Here is a 20937-nt window from a genome sequence, read left to right as displayed (position 1 = left end):
GTAACCTTGCAGCACCAATCACAGATATACAGTACTGGTTCTCATTTTCCAAGTGTTGCCTCAAAGCCTCCCTGATTCGAATTGCCCCACTCTCGGCCCCTCTGATAGCCCTGGTATCTGGCTGCTCAAAATCAGCAGTCAGGTGGTCTGCCTCAGCACTCCACCCCTGAGCAAACTTTTCACCTGTAGCTTCACAGATATTATGCAACGTAAAACATGTGGCTATGACCATGGGAATATTATCCTCATTGAGGTCTAACCTGCCATAAAGGGATTGCCAGCGCACCTTTAATCTAGCAAAGGCATGTTGCACAGTCACCTGGCTCCTACGCAGTCTGTTGTTGAACTGCCCATACTGCTATCCAGGTTTCCTGTGTAAGCAGAGCCGTCCCTTAGGTAGGGCAAATCGGGGCAACTGCTCCAGGCTTCGTGCTTTGCTGGGCCCTGTGGGCCGGTGCAATTGGCCAGCGTGGTCAGCCCCAGAAGAGATGAATCCATCACTTCCGCTCGTGCCCCCCACTCTGGGCCACGGGCCTGTGCGAATCCATCACTTCCGCCCCAGGCCCTGCACCCCCCTAGGGATGGCCCTGCATGTAAGGTTTCATGAGCCATGGCTGTAAGGGGTACACCGGGTCTCCCAGGGTCACTATAGGCATTTCAACAATGTGCTGTAATTCTCTTCTGGAAGGACCATCCCTGAGGATGAGAAAGGACTTGTGTCTCTGTGGACCATTTGGCCCTTGAACTTTCTGCTGAGACTGACAGGAAAGATGCCCATTGCAGTGGTAGATTTTGTAGTGTGGACACTTGTGTGCTAGATCAGTGGTTTCAACCGTTTTTCATTGTGGACCCTTAAAAATGTTCAAATGGAAGTGCAGACCCCTTTGGAAATCTATTGTCTGTATATATAGCTGAATTCTGTTCAGTCAGTTTTCAGTCTTTTGTGGACCCCTTAGACATAGTCTGCGGACTCCCAGGGGTCCGCAGACCACAGATTGAAAACCACTGTGCTAGATACTGCACTGAGTTCACCCCACTCATTTCCCATAATCATACTATTGGAAACATTTATTGTCTTTTCACTTCTAGGAGTTTATCTTATATCATTAATTTTCTAGCACTGCTTTAGAATTGGCTGGTCTGAACTTTCCAGTTTAAAATATGTCTTACTGTGCTTTCAAACATGCAGATAAAGCTGTTAGATAGAACAAGATGTTCTTATTGCGTTACCATAGAGACATCCATGGTCTGTGAACGTTTCTTGTTCAAAATCTGATTTTTAACGGGGGTTGTGACTTAGCTCTAAAAGCTTGAGAGAGAAGGGCTTAAGTCTTGAACAAGTATTGGTATAAACCAGTTTGGTCTAAGTGGCCATCTCCATCCAGATCCTAGTAGAGAGGTGTTCACCACACATAACTTTGCTATTCCCTAAAAAGGCCAAGAACTGAATGGGCCAGTGAGCCTGAATAGACTTGAAACATTCCAAAAAAAAGAAAGTTAAAAAAACCAGTTCAAGATTTTCCTTAAATTTTAGTACTGATTTTTAAAATGGAACATTTCCATTTGCACTCAAATGACTGAACTTTGCTTTTTAAGTGTATGCATTTTTAAGCAGCACTAAATGAAGTTAGTGGCGGAGAAAGGTGCTGGACTGACAGCTCTGCTCTGGAGATTGAAATCTTAAGTTCATCAGCAGAGGCCTGATAGTGGCAGCCATAGCTGTCTTTCAAGCCTGACCTGAAGAAGCCACCCTTAGGAGTAAGAGGTTGGTACAGACTCTGGGTCTATTGACTGCCGACACTAGCGGTAGGTTTTGTGAAGTGGAGAAAAAAGCAGTTCACTGTAGCTATGGGAAGTGAAAATAAAGGAAAACAAAATAACAGAGTTAGTTGACAATCTCAGTTCAGCAACATAATCCTCTGAGAGGGATAAAGCTGTCTTTGCTTTAGACTAGGGGCTCTGAGCTGCCTATACTAGGAAAAAAGGTGTATTCTTAAATCATGTCATGGACCTGCCAGTCCTTTGAGGCAAGCTGGTCTCAGCCTTGCCCATGACTTAACCGCTTTCCTCAACCTCACTGATGAGCTGGCAACATAAGGACTAATCAGTGACCACAGCTGGATGTAAGGGGACTTAATTAGAAAGATTGCCCCTCCCCCTCCAGTGGTGGTGATGATGGTGCAGTAAGGAGGGTACTACCTGAACAGAGCTGGGAACGCAGGAGGAAGGAAGATCCTGGAAAGAGGAACAAGGGGAGTTCCTTTCTGGGAAAAACTTAAGGGAGTGAGGCTGATTCATCTACAGAGAGTGGGAGCCCTGAGATATGGCCTATATACAGAGCAGAGAGATCCTCAGAGGTAAACTGCTGGAGTCCCTGGTGAAGGGAAGCAGTGAGGGAATCCTTCTAAGGAAGAAGCAATTCCAGAGAATCTCTGCAGGGGCCAAGAAGCAGGAGATTTCAGTCAAGCCTGAGAGGGGCAGAAGAACTGTAAGTTTGGACATTGTTTGTGAACTTTAAGTTGGCCCTTCATTTCCCCTGGAAGGGAAATGAACTGTTGTTTGACCTGGCCGAAGAGCAGAGCTACAGAAGACCTGGAGAGGGAGTCAGGAGAAGATGCTAGCTGGGACTAGTCATTGTGAGGCCAAAGAAGTGGCCATCTGGAGGGGTGTGAGGCCAAGTCCCCAGCAACACTACATCTGGGCATGAGAGGGCACTTGAGAGGTGAGGAAGTGGGCTGGTCTGTTTGCTAACCCATTTTAAAACTGTAGCATGGAAAGGGGAAGTTGTGCTTTAACACCTTAGTTGGCTGACGGGAGCTCCAGGCTCCCTGTAGGATTCACCGTGACTAGACAACGTGTTACAATCCAACTTGTCATCCCTATACTGGGGCTTAAAAAGGTCTTAGCTACCATGTTCTGAAAATCCCCCTTTTATCCTGTTGCGGGTGGAGCTGAATCAGAGGGCTGGCCCACTAGAGAGGATACAACTCTCTCTCTCCTCCTGGAGTGAAAGGTGTAAACACAGAGCAAAGGAGTTCTTGTTTCAGCACCTTCAGTCTCCCCGTTCCAAATCAGTCCTAGGAGTCTTCCCCAGGCTGGGTAGAGGAGGAATGAACACTTCCTCCTTCTCTGACCAGCCCATATAATTTCCTCTTCAGTTAAGTATCTGCCTTGATGAATTTAGGAGTAAACTCTATGCTTGGCAAGCACAATATAGTTCTCTAGGGCAAGGCTGGTCTTGTGCCTTTCTCCCTTTGCAGGAATTATCCCCTTTCCTCCTAATCCTATGTGGAATATGTATATCCCATCACAAGACCATGGATATGAACCTATGGCATTCTGCTTTATGGATTAACAGCCAACAGGCTATTGCTTGTCACTATGTCTTTGTGTTTTATTGTAGTGTTAACTGAGGTGAGGTACCTGGGTACAAAAGTTGATGTCATTAAGTGGATCTGGGTTCTCGAATATCCAAAATGCTACTAACTCAGTGGACTTTATCGTCTCGGGCAGGTCCCATGTGGCCTGTGGTATCAATAAACAACTGGCCATGATGTCAGTTATAACCTAAGGATTAACAGTCCTTGTTTATTTTGATACATGTGATGGATTGTACTAATGCCAGAGTGTGTGGAAAGACCCGTAAGACTCAGAGCAGTTTCTTACGCCCAGAGCCAAATCTGAATGCGCAATTTAGGGGCAGGTTTGAACATTTGGCCCCCAGTTTTAAGAGGAACATGTGCCTCCTGATATTTTAGCTGAGACTTAATTTAGGATTAAAGGCTCTTGTTTTTTTAAATGAATTCCTAGAATTAAAGGCTTAGTTTGTTCCTAGTGTAACTCCATTTAATGGGGTTACACCAAGAATGAATGTGGACCTAGGTTTATATGCATCACATCAAGTTGTACATGGCAGAAAGGCACAGAGAGATGGTTTGAGATTCTGAACACTAGTCACACATGAACTGGACTGGCACAGTTGGATTAGGTGCTGGGAAGCAGACTAAACTAAAAACTTTTTTTTTTTAAATGCACTGTCACTTTCTCTCCATGTATACAGCACCTAACACAATGGGTACCAATACGATAGGCCTTGAGACCAGGAATATTTTTCAAAATTAATAACTCCCCACCCCCCAATATAATCAAGATATTTCAATGGATACGATCATTACAATATCAAGATAAAATAATCCAAATATAAGCCCGTTGCTTTACATTTTTAGCTTCTATTTCAGTCCATGTATTTATTTTGTTTTTAATTTTGACTCAGAAAAGGGCCAGTGCATGATCATAAAACAAGTGTATACTTGTTGCCAATGCAGTTTAAAAAATATTATGACATCATATAACAGCCATGCTATGTTGTGCATCCACATGATAAATGTTAGTACCTTTCCCCATTTTGTCAGTAATGTATTTTATCAATCAGAGCTATGTGTATTAAATTCTTCCAGCTGTTATGAATAAATTAGATTTCCATTCTCTGAGCAGTCTGGGTTAAGACATGTTGTTGCCACCATTGGTTGGTGTTTGCTGGAAAACATAATTCTGTAATTCCAGTATTACGGACTCTTGGAGAGGGACAGATTTTTGTATTAAGAGTTATAGAAAGACCTTTGAATATGTTGCTCCAATATTTTTGTAAATCTTGGCAAGGAAAAAAACTATATGGGACAGATTCATAATTGATGGGTAGTGGCATCTCCAGCATTTGCTGTGGTTAGCTCAATCTATCTTGTATAGATGTTAGTGTTCAGAAAAAGCTGTTCAAGTTTTTTTTCCCCTTGGAAAAATTGTAAAGATAATTAAGTGGATGTGTTTTTGATGTTCTGTCACATTTCTTCCCAAATAGAATTAAAACAGAGCAAGCTGCCAACTCCATTTCCTCAATAACACTGAGAGAACCAAGTTTCAGTAGACTTTGAAGTTATTAATGATCAATTCAGTAAATTTTATCATTATCTTTATAAGCCAGAAGAAAGCTGATTTTGTTCAATTATTGAGCAATGGCACCTTTAATAAATTGGCGGATAGTAATGGATAACCCAATAACAGTTCAGGAGCAGAAGAAGCAATTCATGACTTGGCATCTGACAGAGTTCCTGGAACTGGTGGCTTCCCACATAATTTTTATAAACCATTTGAAGAATACATAGCACCTATTCTGGAAAGGTTCTTCACTGAACTGTCCCAGAAAAGTATAATTCCCTGATATATGAGAACTACCTTACTCACAGTAATTCTTTAAAAGGATAAAGCAGCTAATAATTGTGGATTCTTTTGCCTAATGTCTTTGCCAAGATCTTACATGCTATGTTTGGCAAAGATATTAGTCACTAAATTCATGCAGTACCTGACAGGAAGACTTGCAGTAGTCAGCTGCTGATGCCTGGAGAATTTGTATGCGTAACTCTCCTCCACTCACAGGAGTGTGCTGTTCCACCAGTGTCAGTGGGGAGTCACAGGCACTCCCTGATGTGCAAATGGACCCAAGGGAGCAGTAAATACATACCTGCCAGTCACTTGCTCCCAGGGATCTAGTTGCGGATGTATTGACTTTTTTGGTACTTTGTCATCTTCAAACAAGGAGCTGGAGCATACTAAGTATTGGGGAAGACTAAATTTCATTCCCAGTAATCCACTAGAGTTCCAAGAACAAGGGGACACCTCTAAAGTCCTTCCTGAGCAATTTGAAAGCTGCTTTGGAGGTGGTGGTGTGTTGTGGAATGAGGGTTATTTCTAAATATCTAGCCATTTGTTCCCTGTGGCTGTCATTCCACCTTTCTGCATAGCCACAGATTGATTGATTTTTGCCAACCACTGAAATAACTAATTAAAGCCACCTTTGCCTTTGTTGGTATGACATGATACGTTGTGGGGGTCAGATGCTAGAAGGCGATTAACTGATAGGCACAGCGCCTATCCACCTGACCAGGAGGAATTGGGGGAAGTGCTGCCCACTAGGATCCTGATTACAGTCATGCTTATGGGTAATCTGCAGGAAATGAAGCCAATCAGCCACTGCATAGGGACCTGCTCATTGATTGGACTGATTCTAGTGGTCTACCTCTCGGCAAGCAGATGACATGGCACAAGTGAAATTGCCATGTGCTAAATGCAGTGAGACTGGTTTTAATCAAACACTTATTTGTCAAGAGGCTAAGGTAGCTCCCAGGTCTCAGCTCTCAGCAGAGGAAAAGGACACTTCAGCACCACCATCAAGTAACGGAAACTGTTTCTCTTTGCTCAGTTTGTCTATCCATTTCTAATGGCCGCATCCCTGTAATACCTAGGTGCCAGCTTCATGAATAAGAGCAGTTTCAGTCTCCCCTGCCCAGGGCCGTGGCATCTCTACCCTGCTTGATGTTTTTTGGTGTTTCTCAGGTTACACAGCATTGCTGGCTCAGCAATCCAATTCACTTTATTTTCAGTAATATCTTGGTTGATTATCTGAGGTCCGCGACACCTGTATCTCCCATTGACTTGACTTGGAATTGTTTGTGCACAATACCTCAGAAAATTAGGCCCATGGCATTGATGCCACTTGAAGTTGGGTAGTGCAGAGACTACTGGTCCAGACAAGTCCAGTGTCGCCTACCCAAGCCACTAATACAGAGGTGCAAGCCATAGAGGCAGTAAGTCCCACAATGCAGTCTTCCTTCCAGAACTGTACAGACTCTAAGAGGGAAATAGCACAGGGGCTAGCTAAGAGTGTCATCGCCACAAGCCACAGCCTCTGCTCAGGTCGGGCTGGCACATCACAAGCTGGGCCCTGTTGTTCCACAGGAGGCCATGTGCCTGCTGGGATTAAAAAAATTGAGTATTGCAAGGAGCGACGAGGCAGGACTGGTTTGTGAGGAGCTGCAGCTTAACTTGGACCAAAATGGAGCATCACACGTTGGAATGCCTGGTCTCTATGCAAGAAAACAAGATGTGGGCATGTGCCTTCTGATGTTATGGGCGTGATGCTCCCTCTTGAACCGAGCCAGGCAGGGCGATGACTTGGAAGAAGATGGAGTATCACCTGCAGGGAGGGACCTTTGCTGGGCACTGGGCTGGCAACAAGGCATGGCACAGCTGGAGCAGTTGTCTCTGGAGTGCCCGGATTTCAGTGGCATAAAGCTGGCACATCGCTGACTAAGTCACTGGAGGGTGCTGTCTCCAGGGGCCACCCTATCTTAGACCAGCTTGAGGTGGTGCAGCCGGAGCAGGGCTGAAACCTGCAGGCTCAGAGCGGCCCTTTGGGCTTCTGGCAAGTGCACGTCGAAGCTTGGGCAGCCAGTGTTTTCGGGCTAGGGGAAAGCGGCCTTTGGCTTTCTAGGAGCCAGCTGTGCTGGGCAGCGGGTGGGGTGGCGGGATGAGGGGGATAGAGCAGCGTGCAGCTCTAAAGAAGCCCGCCTCTTGGGGGAAGGGAGGGGAGGGGGGGATGCGCCCTGCAGTTTTATTGCGCTTTTGGTTTGTGCGGTTCTCCGGCTTCTGGGGCGACAGCTCGGGGCAGCAGCAGAGCCCCCGGCGGTGTGAGGCAGGCGCTCGGGCGGAGCGGAGCCCGGGGTACCTGCGGTGCGGGGCCGGGTGGCATCCCGGTGGCGGGCTGCTGCAGCTCGGCGGGGCCGCCAGGCTGCGCTCTCGGGCCGGTTCGGAGCCTGGCGGCGTCCCCGGGCTGCCGGGGCTCCGGAGCTCCAGAGCCTCCCGGGGAGCGGGCGGTGCAGGCGGGCGGTCCCGGGACAGCGGCGGCAGCGGGAGCAGCCCAGGCTGGGAGCTCCGGGCGGCTGAGCGCACCTGGGGCCGGGGCAGCCGCCGCCTGCGCCCCCCGGGGGCTTCGGCTGGACTTGGGGGGCTGGCAGCCGGGCGCGGAGCCGCCGCTGCTCGGGGAGGGGGCGCGAGATGCCGGCTGAGCCCGTCTCCCTGCCCGGCATGACTCCGAGGGGCTCCGGCGGCTGGGGGCTGTGGGTCGGCCCCTTGGCTGCGCTCCTGTCTCTGCGAGGTGAGTGCCGCCCTGGGCGGGGAGGGCGGCGCGGGGGCACCGGCCCTCCGACTTCACTCCGAGCCCGGGCGGGACTTGAACTCCCAACTTTCTCGGGGCCCGGGCCGGGCCGGGCGAGGGGGAAGCGGTCGCCCACTAGGCGCAGGGTGCTGGGCTCGGGAGGGTGGCATCGCTGAGCTGGGCACCCAGGCGCTGTCCGCTTGCCCACTGCAGGGGTGAGCTAAGCAAGTTGGCTGGAAGTCCCAGCGAGGGGCTGATCCGCCGCCCTCCCCACGCGGGCTTCCCGAGCCCCGGGCTGTTCCGCCAGGGGAAGGGGAGGCCCCTTGTCAGAGGGACGGAGACGTTCTGATTTGTGCCCAGTCAGCTGCCTAGCCTTGGCTTATTTATAGGGAACGGGAAGTGTGCGATTGCTCCTGTGGTCGTTTGTAACGCAGGTGGGTCTGATGGAGTTATTATATTGCAACCAGACATGGAGAGGAGTGTGGTCCGTTTCCTCTATCTCTGCTGTGTTCCCAGGAGCGTTTTCTGTTGGGCTCTTGAACTTGCTTTAAAGTATTCCGCTTCATGCTCCGTGGCCTGGCCCCAGCCTAGCTCAAAGATTGCTTAAAGCTCCAGGATGAAGATCGTGATTTACAACTTTTCTCCCCAGGCAACTTTCTACCAGTAGGGTAAAGCTTGTCTGTGAGGGAGAAAGAGCTTTCTCAGGGGGTTGGTCCAAGACCGTGGTAGGAACTCCCACACGAGACTAAAGATCATCACAACCCTCACCAGTACCTTCAGCTGCAGGTGCATTTCTCCACCTGCCTTCTCTCACATAAACACAGAGCAGCATGTACAGTTAACAAGACAACCCCAACCCATACCCCTACCAAAACGAAATGCTATCTACTTTGCATTCACAGCTCTCCTCTAGAGTAGGGGGAGAGAGAGCTCAAACTACACACAAAATGTTAGTTACATCACTTAATGCACCACTGGAAAGTGCTCAGATACCAAGGTGATGGGAACAATATAAGAGTCTGTCAAGAACAGAAATTTCCACACTCATCCCTTGACCAGTTAGTTATGCCCTCTTTTCAGCAGCAGGCAGACTGGAGAGCCTGAATTGTCTCTGATAAGCAATGGTCCTTTCCCTCTCCATAGTTTAGGACCTGTTAAGGTATAGTTCCTCTCGGATACTGGGTACAGTTTTCAAACCTGCTGAAGTGACTTAAATCCCAAAGTCCAATTTTCAAAAGTGATTTAGGAGCCTAAATTAGGTTGTATTGAACATTTTTTCCTGTCAGCTTAAAAAAGAGAGTTTGTTTACAATATATTTTCTTACCCATTTTACTAAAAACGTTTTAGATTAAATAGGGGAGTGATAGTCAATAGACTGCAGGACAAATCTGGACCATGATATGCTTTTGAAGGGACTCTGAAATCTTTTTATTTACTTATTATTATCATTATTATTTTTGTATTTTCTCTGGAGTCTGGACATTGACTATTCTTTGAAGAAATTTGGACCTTGACAAAAAATAACTGATTACCCCTGAAATAGGAAGTACTATTCATGTTGTTTGTTTACTTTTTCAATTTTTCTTAGCTTGGATAATGATGAAAGTGAAAACAACGTCACGGATTAGTTTCTCAATGCTGCAGTGTTTGGGCTACAAACAATACAACAGTATGATTGTTTAAATAGAACCTTTCCTCCCGTCCCCCAAATTACTGGGGAGGGGGAATAATGAAAACATTTCTATTAATGTGAGATTTTTGTATAAGTTTATTACAAACTCTAATTTTGGGGACAAATTTGAGTTGCACTTCACTATCTCTTTACATGGTAAAGTATCTAACCAATATTTATTCTGGGGCTTTCATTTTACTGTACAATGTTGATAGATACTACTTGACACACAACAAATTTACCTTTAAATAAAAGATTTTATTTACAGAACAGGGAGATTGGCCCACATTCAAGCCACACGTGGTAAATAAGCACCCCGGTTTTCACAATAAGCCAAAAATCAAGCTAATCCCATTTCAAAACAAGGCAATCCCTGGGAGCCCCAACACTGTGTCTAGATTTCCCCCTGGCCTGCCATCTGGGACTGTGGTGGGCCTGCTGTGCACCCCTGACTCTCTCCCCTCCTTGCCCCTGCTTGCTGGGAGCCAATTTTTTTTTTAAAAGCTATAAGCCAAACAAGCTACAAGCCAAAAACTAGGCAACAAGCAACTCACAAGCCAATTAAGCCAAAAACAAGCCCAATTTCTGTGCTTTTTTCACGGGTTTGGCATGTTTGATTCAAGGTGATATTTGGACTGAGGCTGGAACCTCCAAGGGTCTCCTTGCACCCAATCACTTTACACCTGTGACATGGTATGGTCAAACTTTTTAGGGAATTGCCTGATGAGAACCCGGTGTCATAGCCCCTTTAATTTATGTTGTTTTGTGGAAGAGTGGTGATTTCGTTTCATGAGAGCTAGTGTGCAGCTTTGTTTAGGCTTATAATACTCTCCCTGCCCTGAGGAGCATGCAGTATGGGTATCTTTAGTTTCCCTGTAAAGCATTAAGGGGGATTTATACAAATGTTACTGGACATTCAGCCCCCCTAGTGGAGTATATGAAAAGTAGGGAGGGAATTCTGTTTAAAGCTTAAACAAAACCTATGCTTGCAAAGCAATCCCGCTATGTTGCCAGTAATAGCTTATTGCAAATTTTCAAATGTGTTAGAAATCACACATTGGGAACAGCTAAATTGAAGATTCATTTTTAACAAAATGAGGTTTCAATCATGTGATGTTGTGTTGCAACAGGTGAACGTGTTTAACTGTGCACGTGCAGTGCGGGCTCTCGAGACGGAGGGACTGACAGCACCGCATAGAGTCTGCCAGAGTCCCAGCAACTGCTCTGCAGCTTCTCACACAGTTCTACACCATTTGTCTTGATCTGCAGTACCTTGTGCTCTTTTAGTCCAGTCTTGGACTCCTTTTACGCAGCTCTGGTAGCGCACTTTAGCCCTGCCATACAGCACCTGCTTCTATTGCAGGCCTGCTCCCTCTCACTCCCGGCTCTGCTACAGCTCCTGAGTTGTGGTCCGAGGACAGTGCCCCTTGCTCGTCTATCCTTGCGTATCGTCTGAACAGGCTGCTGTTTGTGTCAAACTGCACGGCTTCCTGACTGTGTAGATACATTATTTCACTTGTGACCTGACCTGTTTTCTAGAGGTAAACCCAAATGCATTAACCCACTCTTGGTCTTCTCCAAAAGGCTTCCTCCCCTCTTTTGGAAAATGGGCATAACTGACTTTTCATCTCTTTTCTCTCAGTACTCTTGTCATAAATATAAAGGGAAGGGTAACCAGCTTTCTGTATACAGTGCTATAAAATCCCTCCTGGCCAGAGGCAAAACCCTTTCACCTGTAAAGGGTTAAGAAGCTAAGATAACCTCGCTGGCACCTGACCAAAATGACCAATGAGGAGACAAGATACTTTCAAATCAGGATGTGGGGGGGACAAAGGGACTGTCTGTCTGTGTGATGCTTTTGCCGGGAACAGATCAGGAAGGCAGACTCAGAACTTCTGTAAAGTTAGTAAACAATCTAGCTAGAAATGCTTTAGATTTCCTTTTGTTTAACGGCTGGTAAAATACGCTGTGCTGAATGGAATGTATATTCCTGTTTTTGTGTCTTTTTGTAACTTAAAATTTTGCCTAGAGGGATACTCTATGTTTTGAATCTGATTACCCTGTAAGGTATTTACCATCCTGATTTTACAGAGGTGATTCTTTTACCTTTTCTTTAATTAAAATTCTTCTTTTAAGAACCTGATTGCTTTTTTTCATTGTTCTTAAGATCCAAGGGTTTGGGTCTGTGGTCACCTGTACAAATTGGTGAGGATTTTTATCAAGCCTTCCCCAGGAAAGGGGGTGTAGGGTTTAGGGGGATATTTTGGGGGAAGACGTCTCCAAGTGGGATCTTTCCCTGTTCTTTGTTTAACATGCTTGGTGGTGGCAGCATAGGGTTCAAGGACAAGGCAAAGTTTGTACCTTGGGGAAGTTTTTAACCTAAGCTGGTAAGAATAAGCTTAGGGGGTCTTTCATGCAGGTCCCCACATCTGTACCCTAGAGTTCAGAGTGGGGAAGGAACCTTGACAACTCTTCAAACAGTTTTTCATTTATAGGATGTCTGTCACTGTGGGATCTCAAAGCACTTCAAGACCAACTATATATAGCTTTTCTGTAACAGTTTGAATATTCCAAATATTGCATAAACGTCTTAAGAAACTTGCAAATTATTTCTCCGCTCCCTCCTGAGATGTGAGTGAGTAGCACTATGCCAATATTACAGATGGCAATATTGAGGCACAAAGGCGTTTTAAGGTCTTGCTCAAGGTCAGTGGCTGAGCCATGAATAGAGGCAAATAGTCCTGGCTCCTTGGTCCAAGTTCTAACCACTAGAGAATGTTAAATGCATGTGGCAGGATAAGCAATATTTCTAATGGTATTCTTAACTACTAAATTGTGGTGACTCATCTATATTTAGCAGGATGCTACTATCATTGTGCTTTTTTTAAAAAACAGTAAAGTGCTTTTAACACAATGTATTTCAAGGAGAAATGCACACACTGAGAATCTATTCTTTGTAGTTTTCTTCTTGTTGAGCAATAATTCTGCTTTCCTTTTATAACAGTCCAGAGTGAAATTTAGCCTCTGGATGTTAACAGACAGAGGTGTAATGAAGAAAATTCCCTTCTTGTAAATCCTAGTTAGTATTAACATGGTAATTTACAAATATTATCCAATGAGTTCTCCCGACACTTTTGTTTGATAAGGGAGGGCATGATCATTATACTCATTTTACAGATGGGGAAACTGATGCACAGAGCAGGGAAGTGACTTGCTCAGTATCACATAGGGCCTCCTCCCAGCTCTGCTTCTTAGAATTCAGGAGTACCTGATTCCCAATCAAGTGTTAATAAAGTAGTAATAATATAATAATAATAATAATACCCCGCTCTTCATTAGTGGATCTCAAAGCACTTTACAAAGGGGGTCAGTATCATTATCCCCATTTTTCATATGGGGAAACTGGGGCAGAGACGGGTGAAGTGATTGTCCAAGGTCACCCAGCAGGCCAGTGGCAGAACTTGGCATAGGCCCAGGGTCTCCTGAGTATCTGTTCAGTGTTGTGTCCCTTGGGCCATACTGCCTTCAGACCACTTCTGCCTTGTGGAAGTTTCATGCTTCTAAAGACCATGCTAAGAATTTACCATTATTATTTATGTACAGTGAACTGATTACTCTACATAACTGATTTATCTGCTTGGTTTTGGTGGTCACTGTTATGTCCATTCCGGCTCTAGAGTTTACTTAAGTTATTTCTTTTGATTTTTTTTTTAAGGCAGGTGCAGTTTAAAAATACCCCAAGAAACCTGCCCTCCCCTCATGACTGGTGATATTTGGAAGCAGTTATCTTGCTATTTTTAGTATTGATTGGTCCAGCATTCCTCATCCTCCTTCCCTTCCTCTATTCAGACTCAGGCATGCAAACACTTCTTACATGCATGCCATGTTGCGTGTCCTTCATTATTCATATCTACGTAGAGTTCAGCTCCCCACAAAATGAGTGGATGGTGTCGTCTGAAGTCTCTTAATTTTGCATTTAACCCCCCCCCCACCCCCTGTTTTTTGCCTTCTGGAACAGTTGGAAGAGAATCAGAACAGAACTAGTAGATTTGACACAGCAATTTATTACTCATGTACATGCAGAGTCATATCTCCCTGCTGCGCACACACTCATTTGCATGCAGATAAATCAAAGTGCACTTTTGCTCTGAAAAATGAGTATGTAAAAATGTCCCATCCTGTCTGTCTATTTGAGCCCTGTGTGTATCAGAGGAGTCAGATCACTCACTGAAGGATAGAAAGTAGTATCATGGTGTCTTTTTTTTTTTTTTTGTCTGTCTCTAGTTAGTCTTTTTGAGACAATAATGACAAGAGTGTGAGTTGGATTCTACATCTTCTTTTGCATCATCAATGGAAAGTTGATGTCTATGTTCTGGTCAGTTACATCCATGCACTGGTTTTCTTCAAAACACAAGAGCTGGAAGTGTAACTTTAAAGAGATGGAAGTGTGGGTTTGGAGGCACAATTCTGCAGCAGTGAGCGTAAGAACTGTCATACAGGATCACAGCAGTGGTCTACAGAGGCCAGTCTCCTGTCTCTAACAGTGGCCAATACCAGACACTTCGAGGGAGGGTGCAAGAAACCTCACAATGGGCAGTTTAGTTAATAATGTGCATTAAGTCAAGAGGTTCCCTGGTGCTGTCTTATTGCTGAGGGCAGCCCAGTCACTGGGCCGTGAATGTAAACAACACTCCAGGTGTAGCTGCTAAAATCTTCTTCTGCCTTGTCAAGGCCACATCCTTTTCCTTCAACCCTCTGTTACTTTAAGAAGGGCTCTTGAGACAAGCAGGCAAGCCACATTTTGAAGTTCTCATGTCTCAAAATAAAGTAAATTACATATTCCCTTTAACAGCAGAAAGGGACCAAGGAGTCCAAAATCTGTTCTTCTCTCAGGGAAGCCCTTTCCATCCAGAAAACAACAAGCACAAAGGTCCCTCTTGTTCAAAAGCAAGATTGTTACCGCAACTGAAAACAAACTTGCAGACTCTTCAATTATCTCGACTGTTGGAGTGAAATACCTTCCCCTCACTCACACACCCCTCCCAGGTCAGAGGGCTGGCATGCCATGTCAGAATGGCACATGGGAGATTTCTTCCTGACCCCCATTAGTTAGAGGTTGGCTTATTAAGCTCTCAAGCAGGGAGATTTATTGTGAGTGTGTGTGTATAGTATTCTACCTAACACAACTGTTGTTGTTCTCATTATCCTTATAAATGTGTAATCCACTGTGAATCCTGCTAAGCTCTTGGCCTTAGTGATAACTTGTGGTAATAAGTTCCATAGGTTCATTATGTGCTGTGCAAAAAATAAACTAATAATAATGAAGTGTTTCATTGAACATCCCCTTATCCTTCTGTTATGAGGGTAAATAGAAGCACCACTCAGTTTGTGTTTTCTGTACCACTCAGTATCTTATCTGTCTCTAGCCTATCCTTTTCTTCTATAGCTCCTCTCTAAATTGAACAGTCCCAATCTTAACATCATAAGGAAGTTTCTCCTGTCCTATAAACATTTTTGTTCCCCGTTTTTGAAACTCTTCAGTTTCTGCTATATTTTTTAGATAAAGCATCCAGAAGTAAATACAGTATTCTCGTTGAGGGGATGCAATCAATTTTCATAATGGCATTTCTATTTTCAGTATATTCCATCTCATTATTTAGACATCCTAACATTTTGTTTGACTGCTGCTGTGCATTGAACAACATGTTTGCCCTGAGCTGTCCATGATGACACCAAGGTAATTTCCCCAAGGGATTACAGTTAAATTAAATATGTACGAGTAGTTCAAATGATTCCTTTAAGTTTGTATTACCTTCCATTTGCTAACATTGAATTTCATCCTCCATTACCATGCTGCCTGTTTGCCTAGCTTTATTAGACCCCTCTGAAGTTCCTCACAGCCTTCTTTTGTCTCAACTAACCTAAATCATTTTATCGCTTGCAAATTTTGCTACCTCACTGCTCATCCCCCTTTCCCAGGTCATTCATGAACATATTGAATTACGCCAGTCCTGGTATGGGGCCTCATGGCACCCCTGTGAAGATCATTTACATTACTGAACATTGACTGTTAGCCCAACTCTGGTTTTTTGTCTCTTTAGTACATTCCTAATGTGCAAAACACTACCTTTCACCTCATTGCTGAGGGACTTTGTCCCCTTTATCCACTGTTTTGTTGACATTTTCTAAGAATTCTAGTAGACTGGAGATGCATGGTTTCCTTTTACAGACACTGTGCTGGTTTGTCCCTATCATGTTCATCTGGGTGCTTTATAATTCTAGCTTTCACTATCAGTTCAGCCAATTTGCTTGATACTAAAATAATGCCAATGGGGCTGTAACTCCTGGAATAACCCCGGCACCTTCTTTAAAGATAGGTACACCATTTACTATCTTCCTCTAGCAGCTGACTTTAGCAATAGATTGCATAATTTTCTTCAGCCCTTTTGGATCAGACTGTCCAGTCCAGGTGACTTGTTGCTCATCAGTTTAGCAGTTTGTTTCATCACCTCCTCTTCTTACATCTCAGTCTCTAACACTGTCTCATCTTATTTTCTGAAAAGAGCAGTTTTGCGGTAGGAATCTTCCCCAGAATCCTGTGTAATAAAGACCAATGCAAAAATCATTTAGCTTCTCTGCAATGTCCTTACCCCCCTTAATTGTTCTTTTTACTACCTGATAGTCTATCAGCGCCTTTGTTCATAATGCAGGCTTCCTGCTTCTGGTATATTTAAAGGATTATTGTTTTCAGTTTTGCTCTCAGTTCTACTAGTTAGCATCTTATAAAGGATACCTCACTGGCTCAAATAACTTCCTGTACCTTACCATTTAATTGCAGAGTGTATTTGCTTGCCTTTCTTAGGGGCATACGTACCTTCTGTGATTGTGTTATGGTTGCTTAAGTAGTCTCCATGCCGAGTGTAAGGACTTTAATTTCTCTACTTTGAAGCTGGGTTCTTTTGAACCTGCTTCCTCATTGCTTTTAAAATATCCCTTTTTAAAGTTTTTAAAGGGGCCGCGAGGCCCCTGTGTAACTTAGTAATAAGTCAAAAGTAGCCTCTATTCTTAGTAGCCCTAGAACTAGTTGTTCCAAGAAGCATTGTTTAAGATGTTGAGAAAATGTTTCTCTAACCCTTGTCCTGTTGTGATATTGAACCAGTTTCCATGTGGGTAGCTGAAGTCACCCACTATTGCTCTTTTGTTAGGCTTTGTTGCTTTTTTGATCTCTCAATACTGTACAATCTATATCTTTTTCCTGACCAGGGGGTCAGTAATAGGGCCTTATTAGTATACTTACGGTTTTGGTGGATTGGGCTTTGTGTCCATAAAACTTCTACTCTGTTTCTCGAGGAAAGTGATTATTCCCCTTTATTTGTCACTGGTGAGGCCACATCTGGAGTATTCCTTCCAGTTTTGGTCCCCCCACTACAGAAAGGATGTGGACAAATTGCAGAGTCCAGCGGAGGGCAACAAAAATGATTAGGGGGCTGGGGCACATGACTTATGAGGAGAGGCTGAGGGAACTGGGCTTGTTTAGTCTGCAGAAGAGAAGAGTGGGGTATTTGGTAGCTGATTTCAACTACCTGAAGGGGGGTTCCAGAGAGGATGGAGCTCGGCTCTTCTCAGCGGTGGCAGATGGCAGAACAAGGCGCAACGGTCTCAAGTTGCAGTGGGGAGGTCTAGGTTGGATATTAGGAAACACTGTTTCACTAGGAGGGTGGTGAAGCACTGAAATGGGTTACCTAGGGACGTTGTGGAATCTCCATCCTTAGAGGTTTTTAAGGCCTGGCTTGACAAAGCCCTGGCTGGGATGATTTAGTTGGTGTTGGTCCTGCTTTGAACAAGGGGTTGGACTAGATGACCTCCTGAGGTCTCTTCCAACCCTAATCTTCTATGATTTATTGTTGGTTTTTTTATTATTTTTGTCATCCCACCACCTCTCAGTAATATCTATTAAGTCAAAGTTCTCTTCAGCTAGCAGGCATTCTAATTCATTCAGTTTTGGTTTTGAGTTTCTTGCATTGGTATCTTATATTAGTATGGCTATTATTTTAATAAGCCCTGTGCCTGTTTAGACTTAACATATCACTTATTACTTCTTACAGAATTTAACTCTGTGCTGTTGAGCTGTTCGTCGGTTAATCCTACACTGGATACAGCAGTAGTTCTGTATTATTGGCATCCCTAGACGATGTCTTAGTCAGAGTTGAATGCCTCTCCGCACCTGTTGGCTTTCCAGAGATGGCTGTGTTCTATAGCAAATTCAGCAGCCACAGGACCCTAAACTGTGTGAAACCCTGGTCATATGCACCCTCATGCTCTGTGACTTATTTATTCAGCTGTACAATACTCTGCTCTGTGGAAGTCAGCAGTTATATCATGCCAGAGGGGATGGTTTAGAATAGATCCTAAGCATCAAATGTTAAATACTCCGACTCCCTAGAACCATGGGTTCTGACTCCAGGGCACTCTACGGTTCTTCAGCCTTGTGAAGGAGATAAACTGAGTTCCATGCAGTGTACTGTTTGTTGGTCTTTGGGCTGAAGTCTTAAAAACCAAGGTCCTGACTTCTGTATGATTGCTTGGATGCAAAAGGTTCCAGGGCTTTACCTTGGTGTTCTTGGCCAAAATGTCTCCTCCTGCCCACGTGCAGCGTGCTCTCTGCTGGGCTGCTGTTCTCTACCCAGACATGCTGCATCTTCATGATACTATGTGTATATGATGTCTGATGCATTTTGGGAAGAGCATAATTTTTTTTATTTTTATTTTTTACCACAGAAAAGCCTGCAATATGTTGTTTTAATGAAGCCACTTGTGAGTGACTATGCCAAGGGCTTCAGGGCAACTCAGGCTGCCTGAATAATCTGAGTGTCCTTTGCCTCACTAGCTGCATTAGCCTCTTTGTTAGTTATGGAGCAATGAGAAGGTAGTTCAGAGGGGCTGCAGTTGACCTTCTGGCTAGCTGTCAGGAGCTGGTAGCCAGGACAGACCACAGAGAGCTTGGCTACTTGGCAGAGGGACAGAATAGCCTCAGTCCCTGAGAAAATCATCCTGTTTTTGGTTTGGTTTGTCAAGGGCAACCCTTCCCTTTGCCCCTGAAACAGCTGGTGTACCTGGGGCCCCTACGGCTGGGCTCATCCACAGTCAGGGCCTTCCATTTCCAGGCTGCTGATGTCCATGGTACAAGCCATAAGTGTGTCTTTTTCTGCGGGATGGTGTGGCAGTAATGCTGTATTCACAGGGCTTTTGCTAGTACTCTTGGGGCACACTTTGTCTCTGTCTTTTGTAAGTCCTCTATCTATTCTCTACTTTTTTTCTTCCATCCTGCTTTCTCGTCACTATTCCCAGTCACAATTTAAAACCATATTTTAAGTCTCTATCATGCCAGATTGTCAACAATTCTCCGTTTATCCACAGAACAGGAACAGCACAGGCAGCAGCCAAGTGGACTCTTTCCCGCCCCCCGCCCCCGGCGCCACAGTACTGCCCTGCCAATTTGCTGCAGCCCTGCTCTGGAGGGGTTACCTCTCTGGGCAAGAGGGGAGTTCAGTCTCCATATAATCCTGCTGCATCCTAGTTGAAATAGCCCTTCCAGAATCAGCAGTTTCTTGAAGTAATTGACAAGAGGCACTGGCTTCTTGCTGAATCAGAGAGATGTGTGCTTGCCAAGTGACTGCAGCAGAAGGAGGCGGTGGCCAGCCTCAGATAAAGGGAAGCCAGTGTGCTGTGGGCTCCTTAGCGGCTTTTGGGCCCTCTTACTCTGCTTATGCAGAAACTGAGCTGTAGCAGCAATGATACTGGGCGTGAGGGGACAAGGAGTCTGCTGGCTAATGCACAGGACTGGGAATCAGGCAGCCTGGGCTGTATTCTTAACTGCCACTGCTCACTTATTGTGCTACCCCTTCTACACTCCGAGCCCAATTTCGTACTGGCAGAAAGCCTGCTGTAAACTACATATTGGGTATAGCTGGGAAATGAGTATGTCTGGCAACAATGTGGCATGCAGTGGGCTTGAAAAATGAATGTGTCACCCTAAGGTGGGGAGGGAGTGTGGAAAGCAACAGGAGGATACTTTCCCTTACCCTTCCTGAGATTCAGAATATCCTGTAGGTGCTTTCCACAGACAGATCCTTCTTCCATCTTCTGACCAGCTTACAGGTAGCACCTGCGCACTCATTGAAGATCTTGGGGGTTTTGCCACTTACTTCAATGGGTGCAGGATGTGTGATTAACAACAGGGTTTATATCACTGCTGAGTGTGACCCAGAGACTTCCCTGGGAGATGCAGCTGCTCACACTAGCCTTGCTGCAAATTGAATTTGGCCCTCTGTCTCCCTGCCTGTACCACAGGGTAATACCTTCCTGCCTCACACAGAGGTACAGAAGTATTTGAACAGCACTCAAAAACATCAAGTAGGATCCTCCGTCAATAAGGCCTGGGTCCTGCTCCCCAATAGATTTTGGAGGTGGGTGCCTGTTGCATTCATGTCAAGAGCGTACATACTGTCTGTTGCTGTTAACAACTTTGGTGTAGGAGATGAAGAGCACCAGGAAAGAAGGCCCCACAGGGTTTTTGAAAACTACCCCACAGTGGTGTACTAAACCACACAGGTTTTTTAAAAGCCACAGATTAAATAGAACAGATCCTTTCAACCCACTGTGTTAGGTACCAGCTAAGTAGAGAGCATCACTACTGTGTTAATGGCTGGCTAACTACACAGGTAGGCTCCCAAGGACACTGCGTGCCATTTGAAAGTGGATGCACCTGTGATGTCCTGTTGTATCCATGCAGCCCAACACGCTCTGGTGTCCTGGGGCTTTCAGCTGTAACTTTAAGGCCAGGCTGAATTAACTAGAAACTTTAGTTTTATATTTACAGATATTTAATGCTACTAATACTTTGGACCTCTCTAGTTCCTTCCATTTGAGGGTTTCAAAATACTTCACACATGTCAATCAAATATTCCTTTGACTGCCCGGGTGAGGCCATCACTTATTGTCATCCCAGTTCTGTAGCTGGGGAAACTGAGGCAGAGAGGGGGAGGAACTGACTTGCCCAGGGTCACACAGGATGAGGGTGGCAGAGCCAAGACTAGATCTTGCATCTCCCGACTCCCAGTCCTGTGCTTTAATCACAACTTCCCATTGATTTGCTTAAGCAGTGAACACCTAATTCTTTCCCTCTTGAGTTTTAATGGCAACTGCTAGTAGATAGTTATTGATTTTTGGTATTTATAGAAAACCTGCAATTGCTAAATCAAATCTTGGCATTTTCTTT

General features: G+C 45.0%; 1 protein-coding gene across 2 annotated transcripts in view; it reads left to right on the top strand.

Moving 5' to 3' along the window:
* Positions 1-2210: 2210 nt before the first annotated feature.
* The window catches only part of IGSF11 (immunoglobulin superfamily member 11), a 154645-nt gene continuing 135918 nt past the window's right edge, over positions 2211-20937 (top strand). The window contains exon 1 of one of the 2 annotated variants that reach the window (XM_043538692.1): positions 2211-2722. In XM_043538692.1, the coding sequence (XP_043394627.1) occupies positions 2704-2722 (19 nt within the window). In that variant the 5' untranslated portion in view covers positions 2211-2703. Of the gene's footprint in view, positions 2723-7582; positions 7988-20937 lie in introns of those variants that run through there. The other variant, XM_037909201.2, reaches the window with a different exon arrangement.

Source organism: Chelonia mydas, chromosome 1 (genome assembly GCF_015237465.2).
Source record: "Chelonia mydas isolate rCheMyd1 chromosome 1, rCheMyd1.pri.v2, whole genome shotgun sequence".
Lineage (NCBI taxonomy): Eukaryota > Metazoa > Chordata > Testudines > Cheloniidae > Chelonia > Chelonia mydas.
The sequence above is the reverse complement of the archived record's forward strand: the minus strand, read 5'-3'. Positions and strand labels throughout refer to the sequence as shown.